The sequence below is a fragment of the Coloeus monedula genome, assembly GCF_965178545.1.
Source record: "Coloeus monedula genome assembly, chromosome: 22".
Taxonomy (NCBI): Eukaryota; Metazoa; Chordata; class Aves; order Passeriformes; family Corvidae; genus Coloeus; species Coloeus monedula.
The window spans coordinates 4977568-5003553 of record NC_138802.1 but is presented as its reverse complement, the minus strand read 5'-3'; the positions used below and the strand labels follow the sequence as shown (position 1 = coordinate 5003553).

Genomic DNA, 25986 nt, shown 5'->3' with positions numbered 1-25986 from the left:
ACCGCCATCTCCCGCCATGAGGCCCCGGACCTACAGCTCCCAACGTGCCACGCGCGCGGCGCACGGCGATGACGCACGCCACCTGTCGACTCCCGGGCGATGACGCCCCCGGGTGACATGGCGGCTGTGCGGGAGCGGCGGTGAAGGTGAGCCCCGGGCGGGGCCGGGCCGGGCCGAGCTGAGGGGACCTGGCAGCTGCTTCAGGCCGGGCCTATCTCTCTGAGAGTCGCCTCCGGAGCAGCAGGGATAGGGACAGGGACAAGGGCAGGGACGGGTGAGTGTCCGACCCTCTGGGGCAGGGTCTTGAGGGGGCGCGAGGCGGGCATGATGAGGATACTTCCCGCCCTTTTCGCCCGCCCCTGAGGGCTGAGGGGGAGGCGGTGGCGGCGGCGGCGGCGTCCGTGTCCGTCCCGAGCGTCAAGCCAACACACCCTCCGGGCGCCGGTATGGTGGGGAACCAGAGCATCCCTGGAGCACACTGGGATGGCGGGGGAACAGCGCCTGGGGCATTCTCCGGGCACCGGGATGGCGGGGCAGCAGAGCCCTGGATGGAGCTCGGTAGCCTGTGGCCCTCACCCGTGGTCACTCTGCCACAGGGGCGGAGACCGGCTGGTCTCGGTATCGCTGAAGGAGCTGCGGCACGGAGTGCGGCCGGGGCGAGGGAGAAGGCAGGGAAAACTGCTGCTATTTGTCTTCGAGAGGGCCTCAAGCTGGCCATGCCTGACTTGTGAAAACGTAACTCATCCTGAAAGTAAGTGGAGGCTGGGAAGGAGTGATCACTGCGAGCGATCACTGTTTATTCGAAGGGAGAAGGAAAGGGTTTTGAGTTTTTTTCCGATACATGAGTTGTATAAAGCGGAGCAATTTCTTTGTGGAAGAAAGAGGATAGTTTTTAGAATGCATATTTGTTTAGTTCTTGTAAATATGCTCGGTTGGATCACAGAACCACAGAATGGTTTGGGTTGGAAGGGACCTTAAAGATTATCCAGTTCCACCCCCTGCCATGGGCAGGGACACCTTCTACCAGACCGGGTGGATCAAGTCCAGTCCAACCTGGCCTTGGACACTTCCAGGGATCCAGGGGCAGCCACAGCTTCTCTGTGAAACCTGTTCCAGGGCCTCCCCAGCCTCACAGGGAAGAATTTCTTCCCACTATCCCATCTATCCCTGCTTTCTGTAAGTCGAAAGCCATTCCCCCTTGTGCTGTCACTACATTCCCTTGGATAGCTGTTGACACTTGGTGACACTGGTCTTTACTGGATGTTTCCCTGTAGCGCAATGTCCCTGTTGTTTACTCGTTCCAACTCAATAGTTGCAGTGAAGAAGGATAAAAGACACATGGCTGAGGTAAATGCTTCTCCACTTAAACATTTTGTCACTGCAAAGAAGAAAATCAATGGTATCTTTGAACAGTTGGCTGCGTACATCAACGAGAGCTCCTTGTTCCTGGAAGGTAAGCTGAGTTCTTGAACTGTGAGTGTGTAACAGTGCTCTGCCCATGTACGATTTCCCCAAAAACACACACCAAACCCCCTCAGTGAGTGAAACGGCACTGCTAAATCTGTATTTATTTATACATGCGTGTCCATTTATGCGTTTGTAAGAAAAACTGAATTTTTTTTTTTGAATTTGGGTGGAGTTCAGGCTCATATTTTGAAGATGAGAAGCTCATGCATGTTAAGAAACTGAGCTAATTAGGGAGCTATGCTTGGTTTTTATGTTTGGGAGATTTTTAATTAATTACACAGCCCCAATAGCTTTTTTTTGCCTATAATCCTTTCATTCTTGCCTGAACACATCATTGCTACTGACGTGTAACACACCAGTAATTGGCTTTAACAGCTTAAGGCACAGACAGATTTTATCTCTAGGGGTGCTGAACTGTTGGCAGTGTTGGCTGTTCTGTTCAAGGCAGTCCCAAGAATGGGAATGGTTATTAGATACACAAAAGAGGCCAGTTGATAAATGCTGTTGTAGAATTGCTTCAGGGTGTCATTGCCTTTGTCAGGATCACCCACGTGAGCTGTGGGACACAGATAAATGTTCAGTCCTGTATGTTGCCACCACGGAGAGGGGTTTCACCCAGGACTGGCCCAGATGGCTTCTGGCATTCAGAGACATGATCTATTTTGATTTTAGAAACACACAAGAATGTAGAGCTTGATCCTGTCACCACAGAAGAGCAGGTACTGGAAGTCAAAAGCTACCTCTCAAAAGTCAGTGGTATTAGTGAAGTGTTGGCAAGACGACATATGAAAGTTGCTTTTTTTGGGAGGTGAGTCACGTGCTTGTGTTGCCTATGCTCCCCACTCAGTAAAGCATTTGAGTATTGCAGCCAGTAAAAAATATTTATAGAAACACTAGTGCTTTAGCTTTTGCTTGTAATGTGCATGTCCCTGATACAGGTGCTCTTGTAAATTGGAAACAAATATTGCATCATGTAATTCTTCAATTTGAAGAATTCTTAAAATAGGGAAATAGAAATGTCTTTTTGCAGGCTGCCTCTGGCACCTAATTGTTAATGGCTCTGATACAGCTTGGCTTTAGAGAACTTGCTTTTGTAATATCAAAATGAGAACACCTGGGTCTTGGAAGCCTGAAACACCATCCTTAATCTGACTGCAGGACAAGCAATGGGAAGAGCACTGTGATAAATGCCATGCTGTGGGACAAAGTTCTTCCTTCAGGAATTGGACACACCACTAATTGCTTCTTGCGTGTAGAAGGGACAGATGGACATGAGGCTTTCCTGCTGACCGAAGGCTCAGAGGAAAAGAAGAGTGTTAAGGTAGAATTTCCTTAAGCATAAGGTTAAGGATAAGAGCTCTTCAGAAATGTCAGAAAAGGGAAGAAACAAGAAAATTAAATTTCACAGTTAAGGATTTTAATCATTAAAGGAGCGGAGATGAAGAATGAGTCTTTGTTAGATGTAGGAAGTAAGGAATGAAGCAAGTTGCAGGATGGGGACTTGTTCATTTTATGAAAGAGATGATATGTTGTATTTATTAGTGATAGCAGGGTGCAGTGACTCAGGAAGTTCTGAGCTTTGTATGACTGACAGAATCACAGACTTCCTGATAATTCCTCAATAGCCTTTCCTGACAAGAAAAATCTCTCATAAACTCTCACCAGCAGTTGCCTTTTTACTAGGACACTCAAGAAGGTTTTATGTGGAAAACCTTCCAGAGAGGAAATAATTTGGACTTTGGCTTTATCTTAAATTGTCTCTGGACAACCTTGAAGGGAGGATAATTGTGTTAGTGGTTCTTGGCATACAGGAAATGTTATTTCCATCTTTTCATAGACAGTAAACCAGCTGGCTCATGCCCTTCATCAGGATGAAGATCTGAATGCTGGCAGCCTAGTCAGTGTAATGTGGCCCAATTCCAAATGTTCTCTCTTAAAGGATGACCTGGTGCTGATGGACAGGTGAGAAATAGCTTTCTTTCCTTTCCTGCTTATCACAGACTAATTACGGAAATGTTTTCAAATATATATTTAACAAACCTCAAGGAAATTGACCCTTTTCTAATCTAAGACAGTGACCAAAGTCCCTTACTGTAATTAACAGTGTGATTTTCTTGGTCATTACTTCCTTTTAGCCTATACTCTGCCACCTCAGGGCAGTGTAGCTCAGACATGGGAAGTTAATGCTCTGAAAAGCTCTTAATAACTTTTTAAATTCTGTTTTTGCTGTATTCACAGCACAGTAATATCTAATTTCTCTTTATTGCTAGCCCTGGAATTGATGTAACCACAGAGCTGGACAGCTGGATTGACAAATTCTGTCTCGATGCTGACGTATTTGTCCTGGTGGCAAATTCTGAATCAACATTGATGCAAACTGTATGTGCAAGTCCACTTGTTCAATAAATTTGGCTAAATGTTAAAAATATTTGACGTATTAATGTAAAGGGGTTTTGTTTCATTTTCCTTAGGAGAAGCAGTTCTTTCACAAGGTGAATGAACGTCTATCTCGACCCAATATATTTATTTTAAATAACCGTTGGGATGCCTCTGCCTCTGAACCAGAATATATGGAAGAGGTTTGTGATGCGTTTAAACGACTTCTCTTTGCATGGATATTATGGAGTCTGTTTTGACTCTGGTCCTTGGGGATACAGTCAGTGCTATGTGTGATTGTTTTACAGGTTGGATTTTTATCACCTTAGGGTAGAGACTAGAGGGAGCATAGACTAGTGATGAGGATACAGCTCTTGAAATTTCTGAGCAGGAAATCAAGAGTCTCACAGGGACCCTTTGAAGTTAGATCACTTTAGATAACCTCTGGAAAATTCCATAAAATAGGACATCTTTTTTTAATGCTTTTTTGGTAGCTTAGACCAGCAGAGGGCATCTGGGTGCCTGGTCTAATCTTTAAAAGATGGAAAAAGTGGACTTAACTGCATGTGTTTATCCTGGTTATCCCTCAGGTGCGCCGGCAGCACATGGAGCGGTGTACCAGTTTCCTGGTGGATGAGCTCGGTGTGGTGGATCGAGCCCAGGCAGGGGATCGAATTTTCTTTGTGTCTGCAAAAGAAGTGCTAAATGCCAGGATTCAGAGGGCTCAAGGAATGCCAGAAGGAGGTGAGGAAAGCTAGCAGAAACTACTTATTAGTAGAAATTACTTATAGAGAAGAAAATAGAGAATATCTTGTTTCAAAAAATGTATAAAATTAGGGTAGGCCAAATTATTAATAAGGCAATCAAAACAGAAGGGGTGATTTAGCAGCACTTTTGCACTGGCTTCAGTGTAAAGCAGGAGCATTCCTGATGTCCAACATCTGATTGCTTTCTCAAAATTTAAATGGTTGTTTTGTGCGTTCCTTCTCTCAGGTGGAGCATTGGCAGATGGATTTCAAGTAAGAATGCTTGAGTTTCAAAGCTTCGAGAGAAGGTTTGAGGTGAGTATTATGTGTGCTGACCTTCTGGTTAGATTTTGCTCCTGAAAGACTGGCACTTGCGGGGCCCCATTTTAGAAATAGATCATACAGGAAGGAGAAGTTGTGTTAGTATGCTCCTGCCTGCTGCTAATCTTGGGCTGCCTTTTGTATACAGGAATGTATCTCACAGTCAGCAGTAAAAACAAAATTTGAGCAGCATACGGTGAGAGCTAAGCAGATTGCGGAAGATGTTCGTCTCATCATGGACTCTGTGCATGTTGCTGCCCAGGAACAGCGGTGAGAGCTGATGTGTGGTGCTGAAGTTTGTATTCTGGGAGAGCTGTAAGGGAACACGAGCATTTGAAATGCAAAACAGAATACAGTGTGTTTGGGAGCAGAAAGGACACATACTGGTGGTCTTGCTTCTAGTGAATTATGGAAGTATTGGGAAAAGGACCTTTTTTTTGTCCTGTGCCATGATTGTGTAATGTGTTGCAGATATTGACATGTTTTGTTACTGGGCAGGAAACTCTGTCTTATTTCTGGAATTCAAATATATTTATAGATGAAAAATGCATATATCTGGCATATTGATAGACAGGGTTTTTTTTCACCAGAGTTTACTGTCTGGAAATGCGAGAGGAACGACAGGATCGTCTAGGTTTTATTGATAAACAGCTGGAGCTCCTTACTCAGGACTACAAGCGGAAAATCAAACAAATCACAGAAGAGGTGGAGAGGCAGGTAAGGAGGAGTGTCTGCAGAAAAGTGGATTGTCTGAAACAGCTACCAGCATGGTTAGGAAAATGCGCAGTGCTGACAAAGCTTTGAAGTACTAGAAATGTGGGAATTACAGATGGGAAGAGGAGAAATGCTTTCAGAAGCTCTATTTTCTCTCCTGTGCTGTTTCTCTAGGTGTCAAATGCCATGGCAGAAGAAATCAGACGGCTCTCAGTGTTGGTAGATGAATACCAAGCAGACTTCCATCCATCTCAAGTAGTTCTTAAAGTGTACAAGAGTGTAAGTGATGTTTGCTTAAGCAATTTAAGAGACCTGTTTTAGCTCTGAGTAATGCCAGCTCATTGAGATGTTTAACAATCTTCCAACTAGGATATGAGCTAAAGCTTTAATTTTTTAAATAATATCAGTAATAAATTGATACACATTATATATCACATTATATAGATTGAACAGAACTTCTCCTGAACTAAAGAGTCCATGTGAGGTTTTTTTGATTTGCCTTTTCATCCCCTTAACTGAAAAATGGGTGGAAGTATGAAATTAATGTTATAACACTGGGCAGACAGATTATGTGCTCCTGTTCTGTGAGGGTCTTTTTAACTAGCAAGCTCCAGCACCTTCAGCCTGCATCTTAGCCATACTTATTTAATCTTAATAACTTTTCTTTGTTTGTCAGGAGCTGCATAAACACATCGAGGAGGGCCTGGGTCGTAACATGTCAGATCGTTGCTCCAGTGCAATCACAACTTCCCTGCAGACAATGCAGCAAGAAATGATAGGTCAGTTCCACAGGCAATATTGCCCTTCTTCTTCTCTTGAATTGCAATGCAAAATAACTAGGTAGATGTTCTGGGTTTCTCATTAATCCAATGGCTGATGTGCAGCTGGCACCATCTTAGTTTCCATCTTGATGAGTCATGCTGTTGTGCAGAGGACTGGTTCTGAGTCTGATTTCCTAAGGAATATGTACAGTCGCAGCATAATCCTCATGATAGAGAGGAACTGTGGCTTTGGAAATTTGAGAGATTCTCACACCAAATCCTAATGAAATACAAATGACTAGTAACTAGGTGCCTGTCTAAATATTGGATTTAATGGGACTATGGTGCCTAAAGACTTGTAGAACTGGGTTTCAGATTTTGTTTTCCAAGGTCTTGCTAATCTGTAAACTTCACCAGCTATCTGTGAGGATTTTGGAGGATCCTTGGAAAGATTTCCTTCTGAGTTGATCTGAAGAACCAAGAATTGAATTGTAATTGATGATGTATCTCTTACTTTGCAATATGCTTGCTTATGAAATTAAACATACTAAGGAGACTAACTGTGGAGGATGAAACTAGCCATAAGCACCCTGATTATGGAATACAAGACCAGTTAATTCTTGTGAACTCAATAAATGTTTTTGCATGGTTTTGTTTTCTGTGTAGATGGTTTAAAACCCCTCCTCCCAGTCTCTGTGCGGGGCCAGATAGACATGTTAATTCCCCGTCAGTGCTTCATGCTCAGCTATGATCTGAACTGTGACAAGCTTTGTGCCGACTTCCAGGAGGACATAGAATTCCATTTCTCTCTTGGATGGACAATGCTGGTGAACAGATTTTTGGGACCAAAGAATGGTCGTCGGGCCTTGATGGGCTATAATGACCAGGTAGTATACCTCATTGAGTGGTTGGGATAGATATTCGTTATTTCAGTGGCTGCTGAAGTTCCTTTGGTGGGAAGAGCAATAGTTCGCCTCTTCTTATTCTCTCCTTTGGTTTTGTTTTGCTCCTGCTTTTCTAATTAGGTTCAGCGCCCTTTAACACCAGCAAATCCCAGTCTGCCTCCTTTGCCTCAGGGCTCTATGACCCAGGAAGAACTCATGGTGTCCATGGTGACTGGACTGGCCTCTTTAACATCCCGAACTTCCATGGGGATCATCGTGGTTGGTGGTGTGGTATGTGTGCATTCTAGGCAGCATTTTTATAACTTAAGTTGGAGCACTGACGTAAAAAGCACTTGCACTGCTGAATCCTGTAGATATTTGCTATTCACAGATAGTGACCTATTTTCTCCTTTGATCTTCGATTTGAGTATAAACAGTGAGCTGATTTTGCAATGCTCTGTGCACCATTGTTGGGAGTGAGCATCAGTCCAAGATTATGATTGTGTAATTTGTTTTTCGTTGCGCTTCTTTAGGTCTGGAAGGCTGTGGGTTGGAGACTGATTGCTCTCTCTTTTGGCCTTTATGGGCTGCTCTATGTGTACGAGCGCCTCACCTGGACCACCAAAGCGAAGGAGAGAGCTTTCAAGCGGCAGTTTGTGGAGTACGCTGGGGAGAAACTGCAGCTCATCGTCAGCTACACAGGCTCGAACTGCAGCCACCAAGTCCAGCAGTGAGTTCCATATATTCAGCTAACACCTTATGGAAATTCTGTTGTTTCAGGGTTTTTTTGATGCTATTCCTTGTTAAAAAAGATAACTTCATGCTGAATTCCAGATTTAAAAAAAATGTAATGACACGTTTTAAAATAATATTGCTCTTATTTTGAATATGTAGTGTTTGGGTGCTGTTATGCATTAATCTTAATGTACTTCCATGTCTCAAAACAAAATGCTCTGACATATTCTTGGGCAGAAGTTGGAAGATGAATGTCTGAGTCGCAATACCATCATCCCTATACATCAAAGGGATTTATTCCTTGAATGTGCTGCTTGATCTTACTTTCCATCATATTGAACTCTTGTTTCATAGAGAGCTTGCTGGAACATTTGCTCATTTGTGTCAGCAAGTGGATGTCACACGGGAGAATCTTGAGCAAGAAATTTCTGCCATGAATAAAAAAATTGAAGTTTTGGATTCACTGCAGAGCAAAGCAAAACTGCTCAGGTGAGATTTGATTATTCCATACAATTGTTTTTCATGTGATTGCCCCAGGATGTTCATATGAGCTGTAGTTCATCCTATCTTTGTCATAGCACTTGATGTGCAGACGTCAGCACTTTTCCCTACCAAGTCATGTTCTCTTTCACTAGGTACTTCCCCATGGACTGTTCACAGTCATTTAAAGCTTCTGTCTCACAAAGCACCTTTTTCTTCCTGTTTTTTATTTGTTTGGCATTACCAGTTCCTTTGCATTTATCAAAACATAACAGTCTTCCACTCCTACAAACTCCTTCAGGCCCTTATAAAATTATGCAAAAAGTCTTGCTTTCACCTTTCTACCAAGTTGTCTGCTGCTTTCTTTACCCTGCAAAGGCTGTTGGGAAGACTTTTTCAAACATTCCTTACCTACACAGTAAGACCAATGTGAAGTTGTGTCCAGGATCTCTGAACCTCAAAGCTTAGGGACTGACAGCAGGCAAGCATTCTTGATCTGCAAGGAATGGCAGTAGCCTTTTGGAATGAACCTCTGGCACTCCGTGCCTTGCTGTGTACTCTGTTTAGTTGCGCTTCTTCCTGACTGGCTTGAGAAGAGCTGTTTCATTCACTTAACAAAACTTCCTGTCCTTGCAGGAACAAAGCAGGTTGGCTTGACAGCGAGCTCAACATGTTCACACATCAGTACCTGCAGCAAAGCAGATAGTGTGGGAAGAAGAGAAAAACAACAGTTTCCCTTCAGTGCTCTCTTAATTACTGCAGAGAATATGGTGGGTGATGGAATTCCCTAAAGGGAATGAGCAAGAGCCTATTGCTGTGTTTCCAGTTGCTGTGTGAACAGTAGGATTCTGCTTCCCTGTTCTGTGTCCCACCTCTAAACACTAGTTGTTAATAACTCTTCTTTTTCCTTGTGAGACCAGGCTACTTCGGGAGGAGAGTGTGCTTTATACATTTACAGGAGGCTTTTACTGCACTTCATTTTGCTTTAAACAAATTTAAAGCAATCAAGCAAATGTTTATTAGGTTAAAAGTTATTCTGACACATCTTTATGGAGTCATTTGTTTTACTTCATAAAGACAGAACTTTTGACTTCCAAGCCCCAGGTTGGTTTATGTGTGACAAGCAGCTGTTTGACTAAATACAGATCCTATGCACGCAGACATGATGGTGGTTTCACAAAGCATTTATAGCCCACACAGGCCTGTCTCCTAGGTTAATATTCCATTATTCTAGAACATAACAGGGAATCACAATGTCCCTTCATAAAAAGGTTTATTGCTCTCAGTATGCTTAAACCTGTGAACAAAACCCAGTTCTCTTCCAGGGCAAGAGGGATTAAGATTTTGCTTTGGTAAGCTTAGTGAGTTTGAAGTTAGTTTCTTTCTCTTAAGAGCTGTTTAATAACACAGTCTGGCCCATTTCCTGTCATGGACAAATAGTTTGCAAAGACAGAACTAGTTCCTGTGAAGGAGATAGTGCTGATAATTTGGCAGCTTGTTGAGGAAGGAAACTAGGAAAGAGAAGCCAGTTGACACAACGTAACGTACTGCATTATGAGCTTAGTTGATGAATGTGGGTTTTCTTTGGAAAAGCAGAGCTGTGTTCCTGGAAGCAGGCCTGTGGAATTCCATTACCACTATTTGGCCACAAGAACAGCATGTGGATTACACGCTGTAAGAGATTTTGCTTCATGTAGAGTTCCCACAGGATGTTACGGTCTGGGCAGCAATAGGATTTCATATGTTTCTTTTCTGTTAAAAGTATCAGAACATGCTGGCAAGTACAGCTCCTCTGGGGTGGGGGCAGTTGTGGCGCTTGTAGTTCATGCCAGGGCAAGAATGGGTTAAAGCAACTTAGTTTTTTTGAAGACATTCTTTATTTGCAAATACATGAAATTAATTGTTGAGTTTTGCCCTGATACAGTTTTGAATTTGGAATATACTTGGGAATTGTAAGGACTTGAGTCTCTTCCTGTTGGAATTGATAGAGAAGAAATTCTCACTGATTTTAGGAGTAGGATTAAGTTCCTCTACTGCAAGCTTCTTTTCCTCTTTGTGAGTCAGTATTTTGCCTTGTGTTGGTTATAATCTTTCTGTTGCCTTCAAAATGTCTGAGGAATCCAGAATCAGATCCTGTAGTTCTGAGATTAGTGACAACCTAAATCTCTTTAGCATCACACGCATAGAATATGGGCTGTCTTCGAGCAGGTCCCAGCTGAGTTCAGAACTACTGAGCAGTGGGGTGCTTTCTTATTGGCAAAGAGACTTTTCCCTTGAAAATGGCTTTAGGATTTCTCATTCATGCTCAGGTGTGAATATATGTGCCTGTGACAAGTCCCATGTTTTTCATATCATGGGAGTTCCAGAAAGAAACGGCCTGATACTTGAGGGAGTAAAAATAGTGAAATGTCAGTAAGTACTTCTTAGGTAAGGCTGTTGTGAGATTTGCAGAAAGACTTGAAGTATCTTGATTGTGTAGGAGCTGGCGGTGAGGCTCTTACGTCTTCAGAATGCAGAAAGGAGACAAACCTTTCCCTTCCAGTAGACTGCTTTGACTCCAGCTCAAACTGAAAAGCTGTTTTCATCAGAAGTTTTGACCTTGATTGGGTTCCTCAGGCAGCCACCAGGATGTGAATATAGATTTGATCAAATCTGAAAATGAGCAAGAAAGAAATTTGAGTCCTTGCCTTCTGGAAGTGTGTACTCTGGGCTTGTAGTGAAGTATATTGGAGTAAGTGGAATCATCTACTCTTACTCTGCTGCAGGTCTTAGTTAAATAAATTTGAATCTTTAGTCTCTCAAGCTGTAACATACACAGTTATAATAAGCTATGTTGTGTTCTACTGAGTTAAAATATTAAGCACATCCCTAATACACGAGGATATCATCAATTTCAGGTCGAGGCAGAGGATGATGTACTACTGCTCAGTAGCTCATGACTACTTGAAATGCTGACCTTGCTTTTGAAGAGGTAGTGTTAGCATCTCTTCAGTGGACCTTAAAGGGGAAATCTGATAAATGAGCTGATCTTTAAGCCAGTGTCTTATCTGTGAAGGGAAAAGAGATTTATTGGTTCTTAGAACCCAGGGTCTTGCTGCTTGCTGTGTGTGTGTGTCTGACCCTGCTCAGGCCCTGGTGCTGTCGGCATTCTCACTGCAGAGCTGAAACCTAACCTACAGAACAGGGGAAAGAACCACTTGAAGTTTTTCAGAAGCAAAGCTGCTAAGATGTGTGGGTAAGGATGTGTAACCCTTGTCCCTGGAAGCCCAACTGATCGAGAATCAAACTTTTAACAGACAGGCTTACAAGCTGGATTCCTCTGAAACAAATTATAGCTGTACTACTTTAACTGAGAGTGGTGGAGCACTATCACGAGGAGTTTGTTCTCTTCTGATTTTCATAAAGAATGCTGTACTAATCCTTAAAACAGGTAATTCCAATACCGGTCTTCCCCAAACTCCCATTAAAGAAGGTCAGCTAAATGCACTTTTATCTTATAGCTGCTACTTACTTTTCCTGTTGCATTATGTTGATGGAGCTCTTCAAAATACTCTTACCAGTGAGTTTTCTCTCTGCTGTATTTAAAGTGATAAATTTGCATGAGTTAGTCCTGTAACAGTGCTGTAAACAATGGAAACAAAAATAAAAATTAATTGGAAAAACGCTTCTCCTGATGTGTCCTGCATGTTGTGATACAGTCTTCCAGTGTAAGTATATCAGCTGACGTCAGTACGTATAGCTTTGCTGCTTTGTGGTACTGAATTGCATGTTTGACACTAGCGACCTTTTTCTGTTGTTCTTACTTTGAAAATTGACCAAGAGACCAATGATACTGACTTGTCTGATAGAAAGTTTTAGTTGCACCAGAATTGTCAGTATTGAATCAATGATTTCTTGAGAATATTTTAGGAAGTAATAGTGAGCAACTACTGAGTTGGTGGCCTGAAACTGTGGTGGGTCAGTATCCTCAGCTGGTAAGTTACATCGGGCGTATTAGAAAAGGGCAGATTTCCCGTGACAAGTTTTCAAAACAGCTCCCTTTGGGCTATAGGGGTACTGGGGGTACGTGACCCTACCGACACGGAGCGCTGGGGGCAGGGTCCTGCCAGGGCTCTGTCCCGAGTGGCTCCCCCCGCCTCCTGCAGCCCGCGGCCGGGCCGGGCCGGGCCCCGCGCATGCCGGGAGCCGCGGGGCGGGACCGCGTGCTCGAACGGCCGCGCCGGGGCCGCGGGGGGGAATCCCGGCGGCGGCTGGAGCGCGGCGGGCATCCCCCGGCTCCCGGAGCGGCGCGGGCATCCCCCGGCTCCCGGCGAGAGCGGTGGGGGCGGTGCAGGTGGGCCGGGAAACGCGGGGCCGGCGCGGGGACTTTGAACGCCACGGCCCCGGAGCCGTAGGGCCTGGCGAGGCTCATGGGCTCCCCGCACTGCGAGGAAGGGTAGGGTTCACCGTTCTCTGCCGGCTGCCGGACCGGCCTCTTGGAGAGGAAAGGGGAATTTTACAATGCTCGGGCTCTCTCCCCTTCCTCGTGGCCATGGGAGGACCGAACCAGCGCGTCTGTGCAGAAGCAGCGCGGAGTGTTGAACAACTTCCTCGCAGGGAGGAGAGTTCTCAGCTCCCGAGACAGCCGTTGTTTATCTCTAACCGCGGGAGGCGAAGCTCCTTTTCACAAAGGTTTCAAATTAGAGCAGTTTAGTAAACCTGAGCCCCCGGGGTTGAGCATGAAGGACTTGTAGATTATGCCAAGCATGGACTTCATCTGGTAAAACCCTTCCAGAAAGTCCCTTGACTGATGTTATTTTTAGAGTATTTGCTTTCTGATGAGCAAGAAATGAGAAGATGCTCTATTAGCTTTGTCCTGTGAAGGCTGTGAGAACTACTGGGGTTTTTTCTAATTGTCTCTAGTTTAGTGCCTCAAGACTGATATTTCTATTTTCTGTTCTGTAGTGCACCTCTCCCTTATTTTTTGTAGCAAAGAGGTATGTTGTAGTTTGTTGATTGTTAGCTCTGCTCTCGATTCCTCCCACTGCTGTTGTACCACATGTGCATTGGATTCCTCATGTCTAGTTGCCAAGGTAGCAGACACAAAGACAAATCAGATGAGTTTTGCAGAAGGTTTTGGGGATCCTTTGGAACAAAAGGTCCCAGAGAAACGCATAGTTTTCTTGAGAACATAATTTATCAGTCTAGTCAAAAGCAATGTGGGAGTTTGGGTTTAGGGTTTGCTGCTGTCTTATTTAAAAATCCACTTTCTGCAAATTTAGAGGAGCTTGTGATGTTGTAAAGATGTTGAACAGTGTGACAGCCTTTCAGTCAAGCTACGCTTCATCCATTTTCTGTTTATTAACTCCTTTTCACTCCCCTTTTCTAATAAAAGGGCATCCCTTTGTGAGATTTAATTTAATTCATTCGTGGGATTGGGATTGCCTGAACTGTAGTCCTGAGTCATAGTTGAGCCTTTTGGAGCCTTCCTGCCTGGGGAACATGGAGGACAGTTTTGACTAAGAATTTCTTCTGGATATAGGCAATATATTCATATTAATATTTTGAACTTACGAGCATCCTAGTGTTATCACAATATAATTTTCAATGCTTGAAAAGAACATTACAGCAGAATTGCATAAGTATGTCCTAAATAACAGCTTCTGAACCAAATGTCTCTTATTTAGCTTTTTGATGTGAATTTTTCGTGTTTACTGTTTCCTTTGTCAGTGTTTCTTGTCTCTGTTAAATCAGCTCCCAGTTTCTGATTGCAAAATATTTGACAGTATATCCAAGGGGAGAGAAACATCTAGTGTTGCTGGTTCTGAGCATAAGGAGTTTTGAGAGTGGCTGATTTCTCAGGAGCAAGAATCAACATTTCAACAGCTGTAAGTAATTTTTAGGAAAAGTCCCCTGAAAGTGGTTTCACCTTTGTCTGCTTCTTCACTTAATGTGGTGAATTTATGTAGTTCACTCTTCCTCTAGTTTTACATTAAAATGTTTTTGTAGGATGGACTTAGAGCTCCTGAAGAGGCTGCGCCAGACCAACCAGGACCTTCTACAAACGCTCAGAATGAAGCAGGAGGAGATCAGAAAAGGACTTCCCAGCAAGCAACTCCTTCCAGCATCCCTTCATAGCAGCATAGCTGCTGACAGATGTGTCCCCTCGCCCAGGAGAGGGGTATGTGTGGTGTCTGTGCTAGAAATTCAGGGAAGCAAATGGGCCTTATATGACAGATAGCAGCTCTGCCTATGGTGTGGGTTGGTCAAGGAGACGTATGGACATAAAAGAGCTCTTAGAAAGAGGAATGGGGAATATGGAGTCTATTAGAAAAGTAGCTGCCCTTTGGTGATTGTTTATCCTGTGGTCTCAATCTGTTCTCCTGGCCAAGGGTTTGGAGATCAGTTCCTGCCTAAGAAAGGCAAGTTTCTTCATTGAAGATAGGAATGAACATTGTGGAACAAAATCCTTTTGTTTCTTCTAAGCACAAGGGCTGAAAGTTCAGTGGTTCCTCAAACCGGGAAAAGCTGCATTTAGCTGGAAGTGGATCTCTTTCTTACCCTCTCCAAAACATAAGGATTTTTCTTTTTCCTCTGCAGGAATTTAAAGGAGTGAACAGACTAGAATGAGAGGTTGATTTAGTGAGTGAAATGTTCTTATAAAGGTATTTGTAGCCTGACTGATGCTATGTATTAAGAGAGTCTCTGTCCTTACAGAAGGAAAATCAGGTCAATGCAGTGAAGTCTACAGCTGACCCCAGAATAATGGTGTCTGTGGAACCCAGAGTTGGCCCAGCCCTCAGTTCATCTCTTAAACACAGCAGCAGTGACAGAGGGGTACAGCAACAACAAGCAAAGACAGAGGAAGGAGTGGGTTTCAATTCCAGATTTCCTGGGAAAGAGAAGAATGTTACGCCAGTGTCTGCAATCATTATGTGTGGCAGAGAAATCTCCACAGCGCATGGGGATGGCCATGCTCGAGGAAGTCCAGAGAAAGAATCCTTCTTCCTGGGACGGGGAGAGAACAGAAGACAGTCCACTCTGATGCATGGTCCCCATGAGAAAAGTCATCCGGAGCCATCACTGAGCAGAGTGCAAAATAAAGAGACCAGTGAGCAGGATGTGGTCATCAGAGAGCCCCGTATCCCTAAATCAGTCTTGCTGACATCTCGGTCCAAAGAGTTGAAGGTAAATGTTAAACAAATGCTTTTCTTATTTTCCTAAGTCAACAGAATGTTGAGGAGAAAGGGCCAGGAGAATGTTACCTGCCCTGTTCCCACTGTGTAAATTGGAAGTTGGAGTCAGAACTGTTCTCAGCTGTAGCAGCCAGGGGCTGTTTGCAGTTTGTTCAGGCCCTGCTTTCCTTAGCCAGTGAACTGAAAGACCAGAAATCCGTAATACTTCACTGTGAGGTTCCCTGTCTCTTGCATATGTCATCCACATGCTGAGGGAGAACAGGCAGGTGCAGTGCTGCTGTTGCACAGTTTGTCTCCATAGGTGGAAGGGCAGGCCCTGGCTGTGATCATCCTCCAAGGCAGCGGAGGTTGCCTGATCTCTGGGGATGTGCAACGCAGCTCAGCATTTTGTTTAAAGCTCTGAAAAATCCTGCCTTATGTGGGGAAGTCCCCTGCCTCCTCTTTCTGTTGTATTTATTGAGAAGATAAAAGGGCTGATGAGCAAATTACTGGTAGAAGCATAGATAGAATCCAGTCTCAAACTAAGCCACAGCTGTCTCATCTGAACAGCTGCCAGTTGTCTCCTCAGCTGTAGCTTTGAATGTCCTGCCAGATGATTAGAAAGTCTTTATGAATTGTTTTCTTTCAGAAGGAAGCTCGTCATGTGACTTTTCAGCCTGACCCTGAAGAAGATGCCGTACCTGTGAGCAGCTGGTCTGCCCGTCCTTTCCTGGGCTATGACTGGATTGCAGGTGAATCCTAACTCTGAAGCAAAGCTTTCAGTGTGATGTGGTGATATTAAGAGTTAAAACACAGTTTATGATCCTTTTGAGGTGTGATGGAACTGCTGTCCTAGGATCAACAGAGCAGGTCCCAGCAAAAGGCCTGCAGCTTTGTCAGAGGCCTCTCTCCAGACCAGAGGTGACCTGTGCTTACCTGCAGTGGTGAAGTAGCAGCGGTATGGGAATCCAGGCAGCAAATGGCAAAGCCAAGTGGGGTCAGAAGGGATACCAAATACATGGAATGAATGAATGCAATAAGGGACCCAAACCACACAGTAAATCTCTGGCTTGACATGATGTTCTGCCCTTCTCATTATCGTTATTTTGTTTTGACTGTTTCTTGTGAGGCTTGCTTTGGTACTTTCCCAAATTTTGTAAATCACTGAACTTTTCTCTTTCCTTGGTGTTCTCAGGGCTCCTTGATACAAAGTCTTCAGTAACAGAAAAATCTGAGCAATACTTTGCTGAGCTGCAGGAGTTCCGACAGGCCAACAGAGAAACCTGTATTCATCAGCAGCAGCTGGAGTAAGTGGCAATGGGGAAGGGCTGAAGCAGCAATGTTCAATCCCTTAGTAATCCCTGTAGTAATAAGAGCAATAGTCTGATTGGAGCAGGACATTGCAAGCATGGCTTTGAGGGCCTTTATTTACCTGCCGGTCATGTGTGCTTGGAAAAAGCAGTGCTGTTCAGAGGGCCAGCCCCTCTGTTACTAACTGATTTTCTTGTGCATTTCTTTAGACCCAAGGCTCTGGATTGCACAGGTCCTGAACAAGAACTGGATTTGATAACTGGTTCCCATAAGTGTAAGATCATATTTTTTCCTAATGCAATTTCTGTGAATAAACAACTGAGCAGTCTTTACCTGTCATCCTGAGCACCGCATCGTGCAAGACAAGCAAGAATGTATTATTTTCAGCTGCAGCTTTTCAACCAGATTCAACTTCCTACTCCAAAGATGGTTGAGTCTTCTAGGGATCCTCTCTCAGTGTTACTTTAATTTGTCAGGGTTTCTTGTAATTGGATAATGTTCTGTTTTTAAATTAAAGAGGCTGAAGTTTTGTTCTTGCTTTTTAGGAACTTACTTGGGGACAGGAAATGTATAAGATATTTCAGGAAAAGCAGCTCTTTTTATAGAATGCAGGTGTGGCACTGTGGTAGAACACAGCTTTTTTGACTGGGTTCAGGGACCTTGTGACAAACAAGAACTACAATGAAGGTTTGTTGCTCCGTGCAGGTGTTTACTGTTACAGATTAAACCAGCGCCTCTTCACCATCCCCGTGGATTCAGAATCTGCCTGCCCTGTGTGTAAGATCCCACATACCCACCAGCCCCCGGGGACACTGGAAGAGCCAACTTATGTCAGGTAAATAAGAATTACTGCTTTGTAATATGCAGAACTCAAGGAAACAATAGGGAAGAAAAAGCTGATCAGGTGAAGGAGAAAAGAGCATCATAACAGCTCTGTAGAAGGTTGCTTTTTTCAAGGCAGAGGTATCTCTTGCTTAAAAACTCTTTACTGATCTTTTCTATAAGCAGAAACAGTCTTGCAATCAATGAGAAATGCAGGTTTTGTCTGAATTTGGTCCAGAATCTGAATGTACATGTAAAATGTCTACTGTCCTAATCCAGAACTTGTTCACTTGGTTCACTTTGGGGTTAGATCCTTGGATTCTGAATGGGAAGGCATGCAGAGATTCCCTGTGCCTTGGCAGAGGTGTAGGCACTTACTTTCCTTGTGTGGTTCCAGGGTCAGCATTCCCAGATCCGCCCTTTTGCCAGCCTACAAGTACAAAGCCCATCGCAGGAGGAGCTTTGAGCTGGCAGACAATCTAGCACTGCCTTCGGTAAGTTGCTCTCTTCCTGTTGATGGCGTGGCCCAGGCTGGGCCTTGCTTTGTAGCAAGAAGGAACGAGAATCTGGGACTCCCCTGGCAGTTTCCACTAAAATTTTTGAAATGCATCAGTGAGATAGCCAGAACATCCTTTGGTGTGTTCTGAGTTTGTGCCTTTGTGTGAGTGGCATAAAGTGTATGACATTTCCAGTGCTTTACACTGCACAGAAGAGAATGCCATGTGGAGCTGTATCCTTCTGGGGCAGATTTGGCTGACTTGTTTCAGGCATTGGCTTCTCAACACGATGAACCATAGCTAAGAGTGCCTGTGTTTGTTTCCACAGATGTTAAGGAGTCTGAAAGGCAAGGGTCCATGAAGTATTCACAAAATCAGTAGTGGCAAGGGTGGATTTAAAACTGCTATTGTGTTGCTGGTTCTGTATTCCAGCCAGTAGTCAATGCTGCAGGCAGTATTGCTAATCTAACCTAGCCCAGGCCTAGAGATTTCCAGGGAAGAGGTGGGAGGAAGCTTAGTTTTGAGGTTTAGGGAACTGGATGAGTCAGTTGAGACAGGTTCAGAGAGGTCGGGTGCTTGAGTTCACAAAGCGGGAGATCAGTTTAGAAAGGTGGAAGAGGGGACAACAGTGTAATTCTCCTTTATTTGAGATTTCATTTATTTCCTGTTAGTCATATAAAACTCCTCAAAAAATAATAAATTAATTACTCACTTAAACCTCCCTTTGCAGAAGTTAGTTCTAAATAATAACAGGCCACAATAGATAAAAAAGGGTAAAGCATTCCCATCTTTTTTCACAGCATTGCCTGGCTGGCTGGGAAAATATGGTCCCTTCCAGCAACCCCCTGCTCAGCAGTTTGGATCTGCGAGCCTCACTGGAAGAGAAGCCTTCTCCCTATCCTTGCCTGGTAAGAACAGCCTCCAGAGTGCCAGGAGATGCTGGGAATTGCACAGATTGAAATTGTGGCCCCATCTCTAAAGGGTGTGATGATTATTGAAAACTGAGCAAATGAAAATGCCTGGAAGAGTATCTCCTTATCTCCTTGTCACTACTGGGAAATGTTTTCCTTCTGCTGACTGGTGTGCACAGAGACAAAAAAGCAAATGGAGCTGAATAACAGGCAAAAGCCTGTTCAGCTCGCTAGTCTTCATCAAAATGGGAAAAGTCACTTTGGCATTCTTTGATTAATATCCTCTTTATTTGGATTCCAGGACTTAGTGTCCAGAATGTCAGGAGAAGCCAGAACTGATAAGTTTCTGCATCTGCCTCACTTGGCACACCTGAGGTTTAGCAGAGCAAACCGGGACACCAGAGAGCAGCTCTCAGTTCAGACGCCACTCCCTCAACACTCTGGACTATTGACTTGATTGCTCTGGGGAAGGGATGGGCACAGCACGTGGAAACAACTCAGAAACAAAGCAATTTGGATAAAAATAAATCTTTGGACAGATTTTCCCCAATTTTCATAGTCATGCGCATATGTGAGCAACCAATATACAGATCTGAGTTTGTACAGTCCACTATGTTCACTTTGTGGTTTTTTTGCCATTTACAGCTACTTCTGAGTGGCTGCATGAGCTGTCCCAGCTAGGGCTGGATAAAGGCATGTATCCAGGATCAGTAATGCATCTGCACCTCAACTGAGTAACCAGCAGTTTAGCGTTAACTCTGAATGCCAGGGTGAGGAATTGGCCTGTGAAGGGCCTGGCTCAGTGGAGTGACACAAATATGTTTATTTCCAAATAAAACATGACATTTAATTTTCTAGTGCCTTAAACCTGAGTTCCTCAATAATTCAGTAAAAATTTTAAAAATACAGTTTATTCTCAGTGCAATGTGTGTAGCTACAGAGTTTATTACATCAGAGTAACTTTGAATGTGAAAAAACATGTTTAAGTAAAATGAGATTTTATTAGTCAATGAGCTAGATAATGCCTTAAAATGTTTGCAAATTTTGCTTGCCTCTGCTTTTCCAAGTTTTCTGGAGATAAACCAAATAAGCATTTTAGAATTTTTAAATTGTACCAAACCAAAAATACTTCACATAGTGTGATTTGTTTGAACTTTATAGACTGATATTCTTTTCCCTGTCTGAAAACAATAAAACGGATGTTTTATTTTGCTTTGAATTTTCTGAAACAGAAATTCCTGCCTCGCACATATTTCTGGGAGCTAACTTGAGAGAATGAATTTGGTTTGTGCAGCTTCTTGGCATTCACTGTTACTTGTATATCAAATACATTATTTATTGAATCAAATGCGTGAATAAACTTTTTTAGACAAGGACAGGAATATTGCAAGTTTATGAAATCTTAATGTAAGACTTGGAATGAAAAATGAAAAGCATTACTTTTAGCTTGACTTTAGCTGTGGGTTATGTATCTGTAGGGTAAAGTGAGTGGTTTTGGTCACATAATTTCCATTACTGGAAATACTAATTTTAAAATAAACTAATCCAGTGACTATATTATATTATATTATACCAAACAGGGCAAATTCAACATTTTTACTCCCTTGCCTTCAAACCCAAAACTTAAGACATCATAAACCTTTCCTTAATTTATCCTGAAATAAATTACAGCAAGCCTGTTGGTGATGCTGCCCCTGCTCACTGAAGTTTGTCTCTTTTTGTGTTGGTTCTGGCCTGTGTGGTCCTGCCTTCATTTGCAAGCTCAAACAGACTGAAAATGCTCCTGTTTGTGGAGCTTCTCTTTTAAATTCATGTCCCCTCCCCACCTCTCCACTGCATGGCATCTGGAGTAGTGTAAGTCCAGACCTGCCCAGGTGGCCTTTCAGCCACGTGCTGTGAGGAGCATTTTGAGTGTGGATACAGGAATGTTTTGCACTGTAATAACAAGGTTTTGCACAGTGGCTTTGTCCTGCAGCATGTTACACAGTCCCGGATAACACACACACCCTTCCATGCAGGAGAGGGGACTGAGATGTCACTGGGGGGCACATTGTAAAGGAACACACCTACTTACTGCTTGAAAACTTGCATTTCAGCCACTGTTAAAGCTGCTTCTGCACTTGGACAGTGGACTCTGTGCTGGAGCCAGTGCTGGGATCTACATTTCCAGGGACAACAGAGAATGGGGGTGGTGTGTGTGGGTTGTCAGGATTGTGGATTAGCAACACACAAATGTTTTGAGGCCAAGGGTTTCCTAAGCCTCAAAATAATACAAGCACTGGACTTGATTGTGTAGGCACAGAATTCTGGGATAGCTTGTCTGCTATTCCTGGCGGTAGGCTTGACCTGGATTTGTATTTTTTACCATTTCTAGCACTTAGGAACAATGCTGGTTTAGTCTCGGCAGCTGTTTATCCTGTTAATGGCTGGCTCTGTGTGTGCTCGTGTCAGTTCTCTTCTGTCTGATATTTTGGTGGTAAAGATGGTGGTTTAGTTCCTCTTTCTGACTGTATTGCATGTATATAATACTGATTCATGAGATGGGAAATCCAGCTTTGCTTAATTAGACAAATTAGATGCAGTAAATGATGCATTTGTGATTGGTTTGAACAGAGCAATGTAGTTCGGCTGTTAAAACACAGCTCCCACCTACTTCTCAGTACCAGTGTTAGATGGCCTTTAGTGTTTGTTCCCCTTCTCTTGTTAAGGTAGTTTTTGTGATGTCTCAGGATCAGGTGTTTCTTGTTGTCAGTACATTGTAAGAATTAATATCAAGAGTTTTGAATGAATGTAGTGCTGATTTATGCGTTCTGTTTTGTTATCAGCACATCAAGCAGTGACTGTCCCCAGAACTCCCAGGTGAAACAGCTGCATGTGGCTTGAACTTGCTTTTTGAATCATTTGCAAACTTTGATTTTGGGGGGTTTCACCTCTTTGGAACTTGTGTTTTCAAAGCCCATAAGAATTTGTTTTCAGAGTTTCTTAAATTTGAAAACACAAGAGAAGTTCTATTACTTCTCTTTGGAGTCAAGCCCCTCGATTTCACCAGCTCCCCGGATAATGGCTGACCAAAAGTAAGGACTTGTTTTTCTCCCTTCTGTTAGTTTCTGCAGAGCAAAACTTCCAGAAGGAGGAATACAACACCCGAAATTGTTAGGGCTGAGTTAGGGCTGAGATGCTCAGCTAGTCAAAGACAATAAATTTTACAGTCTTTGGAAAAACTGCATACTGAAAATCTTCCCATTTGATTCTTTCACAAAAATTATTTAATATTTCCCAAGTTTCTTTTGTTCATTTCATTCTTTGTCCGCAAAGGAAAGCTCATCTGGCTTCTGTTATTAGTTAAGCATTAAAACTCAGCTTTTACATGAGGCAAACCAGAGTATCAAGAAAGGGTATGAGTTACCCAAAAGGTCTGTGGCACTGTGGGGAACTAATAAGTTCCACTTCTGTGTTTCAACCACCTGGCCAGGTCTTCCCCAAACTTTTTTATTTTCAATTGGGGTTAAAATGTATAGAATTGGAACTCTTGGTGCTTTTTCAAATTGCTTTACCAAGAGCTTTTTCTATGGAAAATGACCATGTGTAACTAACTATACCACTCTTCCAGGAGCTGTAGTCAGAATTACAGAAAGTACAGACATGGTGTGATCTCTCATCTAAGGTCATTTCTCTCTCCCTCCCTCTCCCTCTCTGTCTCTCCCAGCCTGTGGGCATAGTAATTCTGTGATATGGTTTTGGTTTCTTTCATGGAAGCCACAGTTTTCTTGAGTTCTCTGAGTTCACTGTCAGCTCTTCTCATTTTTCAGTCTGACTCAAGATGTACTTTAGTTTTGAAGCTACTATGGGGTAGTAAAAGACATTTTATACAGATTTTCTTTTTGTTACATTAGTTATTTTATCACTTTATGTAAGGCAGTAGTACTAGTTGAAGTAATGAAAACAAAGGTATAAGTTTTTGTTATCCACATAAAATATATCTAAATGACATGAAAATGACCATAAAATATAAATAAATATAAATATATCTATAAATAAATAAAATATATCTAAATTACATGTAAAACGACCTGTAAAATGTAACTGGAAATTAAGACGTTACCTTTGCTATTAACACAGTAACCTTTCTTTTTCCTGATGGTAACTAGTTTTAAGCCATTGCTACATTTTCACAAGTGTGCAACAAAAGCTTTAAACCATCTTCCTTGTTGATCACAATGAACAAATATACCAAGGTAAATTGCTGAATCAAGACAGCTCTCAGATCATGTTTCCAAGAGCACCTGCAGTGTATTTAATGGATTGAAGTGACATAATTAAATGGATTGACAAATATTTAATAGTAAGAATGAGAAGTGTATGTACCAGTAAATAAATACCAGTACCAGAGTGGCATAGGGGGAGAGAATTTTGCCAGTCTGTGGCATAAATGAGGTTTTATTTCTTCTTCCATGTGTAATTTCAAATACTGTGTCAGCTACAGCCAGTTCAAACCCTCATGACTGGCTGTGTGATGTATCTCAGTGAGATCCCGTGGCACCAGTGTTGCTCTCCCTCCTGTCTGTCCTCTTTGGGCTACAGAAAGATTTCCTGAGAAGTTCAGTATGTTGGCCTTTCTTACAATGCCTAAAATCATCGGGATCCTGTGTGTTGTTACCACAGGATAATGTCACTATCCAGGAGCTCTCCAACGGCTAAAATGCATAAATAGATCAAGAAAGGCAGCAAGAAAGTTATTCTTGGTTTTCTACCTCTCTTCATTTCTTGCTTTCCTTATTTTAACCATGAGATTCTCTGTATTTTTCATTGCGGGAAATGCCTTCATTTCTCTTCTCTTTTTTATTTTGTACCCCAAGGTATGCAGCATGTATCTCAACCAGCCCTGCTTTTGGTGCTCCTCAGGTTCCTTGTGAAGTTTCAAGCTCTGGTGTTGTTTCATCCAGCTAATGAACAAGAATTTGGTGATTTTTTTGTCAGCATACTGCAATGCTCTTGATGCCTTTTCACTGGTCCTAAAAGTATGAGCCAGATACAGTTAGGTGATGAAAAGGGGTTACCTTTATAAGGATCCTTACAGTGCACAAAATGCTAGATGGAAAGTGCCAAAGATGCACACATAACATAAAGCAGATACAATTTTTATATGTTTAGCAAATTAACATAACTGACAAGAATCCCCAATTAGAGACATAGGTGATGAGGTAATTCCTCCCTGGTTCTACCCTTTTCTGAAACCCTTCACCCTCTTAGATAGGAACTAAACTTTGTTTCTGAAAATGTGTCTCGAAGAGGTGGTTTCAACCTTGGCTCCCAGAGAGCCTAACCTTGGACCCCCAGGGCTTGGAGCTGCTAGGGAATTTATTTTGTCTTTCTGTCTAATAGAGTGGGTAAAATGGTAGCTACGAATACAATAATAGGCTACAGAGCTACAAATATATATGTAAAGAATATAGAGAATGTATAAAGGCAAAAATCAATTTGGCATTACTCTGAATAGTAACACTAACAGGCACTGAAATACAGATTTTAGACAAGGTATTTTAACGTATCCTTTAAAATTTCATGGTCTCTTTTATCTGTCTGACAGAAGTTTAGAGGTTACACTTCTCATGAAAAAGCCATGGTAAAAGTACAACCTCAGACTAAAATCAATTACTTCAAAATTAGAAAATATCATGAGTATGTTTGCTTGAGCACATGTGTACCAATGCTCCTTCTGTAGTATTCAGTTTCTGCTTCCTTTGCTTGGCCCTTACTGTTAGAGCACAGTGAATAGACACAGCTGAAGGGATGTTTTGGGCACGTGGTGGAGACGTTCCCTCGTGGCTTAGTTGGGTCTCTGGATTCTCTTGCTCCCGGCATTTGAACAACCCCTGACTTACAGGACATTCTCTGAATTAGTTAAAATAGAAAATGTGAAGAAGGCTTGTCTGAGGGCATTGCTACGTTTAACACCTAAAGCAAAAAGTGATCCAGACGTCAGAGACAGATATGTGTAAACAAATAAACATTATAAATAATAACAGCATGCTCACAGGGGCCTCCCCTTTTTTTTTCTGACAGACATTGTCCTTCGATGGAAGATCAGAGAATCAGTGGTTGGTTGTTTGCTTCTATTTGTTCTGTGGGGTTTTTTTTCATATTAACATAGGGGATTATTTTCTAGGAAATAGAGCCACCACATAGAGTACAGTAGCGTGGGTTTGTTATAAAATGGAGGTGCTTCTTCCAGTTACTGATAGGGCTTCTTTTGGAAAACCCCTTTTGTTGTATTTGAAATCAAAACACACAAAGTCTGAAATAATGCATTCACTTGGGAATGCATACAGGCTGTGATAGTCCTGTGTAACAACCTCTCCACCCTCTTTATTGATGTTGTTTTTATTACACACTTGTAATAACACTTTGTCATGTAACAGCCTTTCTGAAAAGCCAGCAGCAACAATAAGCACTTTCCACTTCCTATCCTTTTAAATATCTAGTTCAATCAAGAAAGAACTTAAGAATTAAGAAGTTCCAGGAAGAATGGCAGCTGGGAACCCTGGTTTCACTTTGGATGTATGAGTGGATTTTTTCTTCTGAGGAGCACCCTGGAGCCTTTCCCTCAGTGAGTCCACGAGCAACGTGTCCCTTTATCCAAGTCATCTTGTAAAACTGTAAAAACTTAATGACATTGCCTTCTCAGACAAATTTGATTGAAGTTATCCAACAGCTTAAAAAATTACCAATACCATTCATTAAAAAGGAACTAATATATGTATATATAAAAAATGCTCGGTACGCTCGTTTCAGTCTTACTTTCTCTGG

The 25986-nt window shown here is 42.6% G+C and overlaps 2 protein-coding genes across 3 annotated transcripts; both read left to right on the top strand.

Moving 5' to 3' along the window:
• Positions 1 to 98: 98 nt before the first annotated feature.
• MFN2 (mitofusin 2) lies at positions 99 to 12150 on the top strand. Its single transcript, XM_082295723.1, has 19 exons — positions 99 to 146; positions 597 to 751; positions 1275 to 1453; positions 2140 to 2275; positions 2626 to 2788; positions 3305 to 3429; positions 3738 to 3846; positions 3939 to 4046; positions 4434 to 4587; positions 4837 to 4904; positions 5059 to 5180; positions 5501 to 5627; positions 5799 to 5903; positions 6301 to 6403; positions 7052 to 7272; positions 7411 to 7560; positions 7803 to 7999; positions 8359 to 8493; positions 9121 to 12150. Exons 3-19 carry the CDS (start codon positions 1279 to 1281, stop codon positions 9188 to 9190), a joined length of 2268 nt encoding a protein of 755 aa, XP_082151849.1. The 5' UTR covers positions 99 to 146; positions 597 to 751; positions 1275 to 1278; the 3' UTR covers positions 9191 to 12150.
• On the top strand, positions 9119 to 20789 carry MIIP (migration and invasion inhibitory protein). Of its 2 annotated transcripts, none has more exons than XM_082295725.1 (11): positions 9119 to 9254; positions 14250 to 14351; positions 14473 to 14644; positions 15181 to 15651; positions 16291 to 16390; positions 16834 to 16945; positions 17159 to 17223; positions 17655 to 17784; positions 18169 to 18265; positions 19069 to 19176; positions 19481 to 20789. In XM_082295725.1, exons 3-11 carry the CDS (start codon positions 14474 to 14476, stop codon positions 19634 to 19636), a joined length of 1410 nt encoding a protein of 469 aa, XP_082151851.1. In that variant the 5' UTR covers positions 9119 to 9254; positions 14250 to 14351; position 14473; the 3' UTR covers positions 19637 to 20789. The 2 variants fall into 2 exon arrangements, with proteins under 2 accessions (XP_082151851.1, XP_082151850.1); XM_082295724.1 differs by having other exon boundaries at positions 16288 to 16390.
• The last annotated feature ends 5197 nt before the right edge of the window (positions 20790 to 25986 follow it).

Bases quoted from the DNA above. Each gene is read 5' to 3' on its own strand.
- MFN2 (XM_082295723.1), top strand. From the start codon at position 1,279: ATGTCCCTGTTGTTTACTCGTTCCAACTCAATAGTTGCAGTGAAGAAG. The intron at 1,454-2,139 runs GTAAGCTGAGTT...TTTTGATTTTAG, and splicing joins GAGCTCCTTGTTCCTGGAAG to AAACACACAAGAATGTAGAG. The intron at 5,628-5,798 runs GTAAGGAGGAGT...CTGTTTCTCTAG, and splicing joins CAGAAGAGGTGGAGAGGCAG to GTGTCAAATGCCATGGCAGA.
- MIIP (XM_082295724.1), top strand. From the start codon at position 14,474: ATGGACTTAGAGCTCCTGAAGAGGCTGCGCCAGACCAACCAGGACCTT. The intron at 17,785-18,168 runs GTAAATAAGAAT...GTGTGGTTCCAG, and splicing joins GAAGAGCCAACTTATGTCAG to GGTCAGCATTCCCAGATCCG. The intron at 19,177-19,480 runs GTAAGAACAGCC...TTTGGATTCCAG, and splicing joins CTTCTCCCTATCCTTGCCTG to GACTTAGTGTCCAGAATGTC.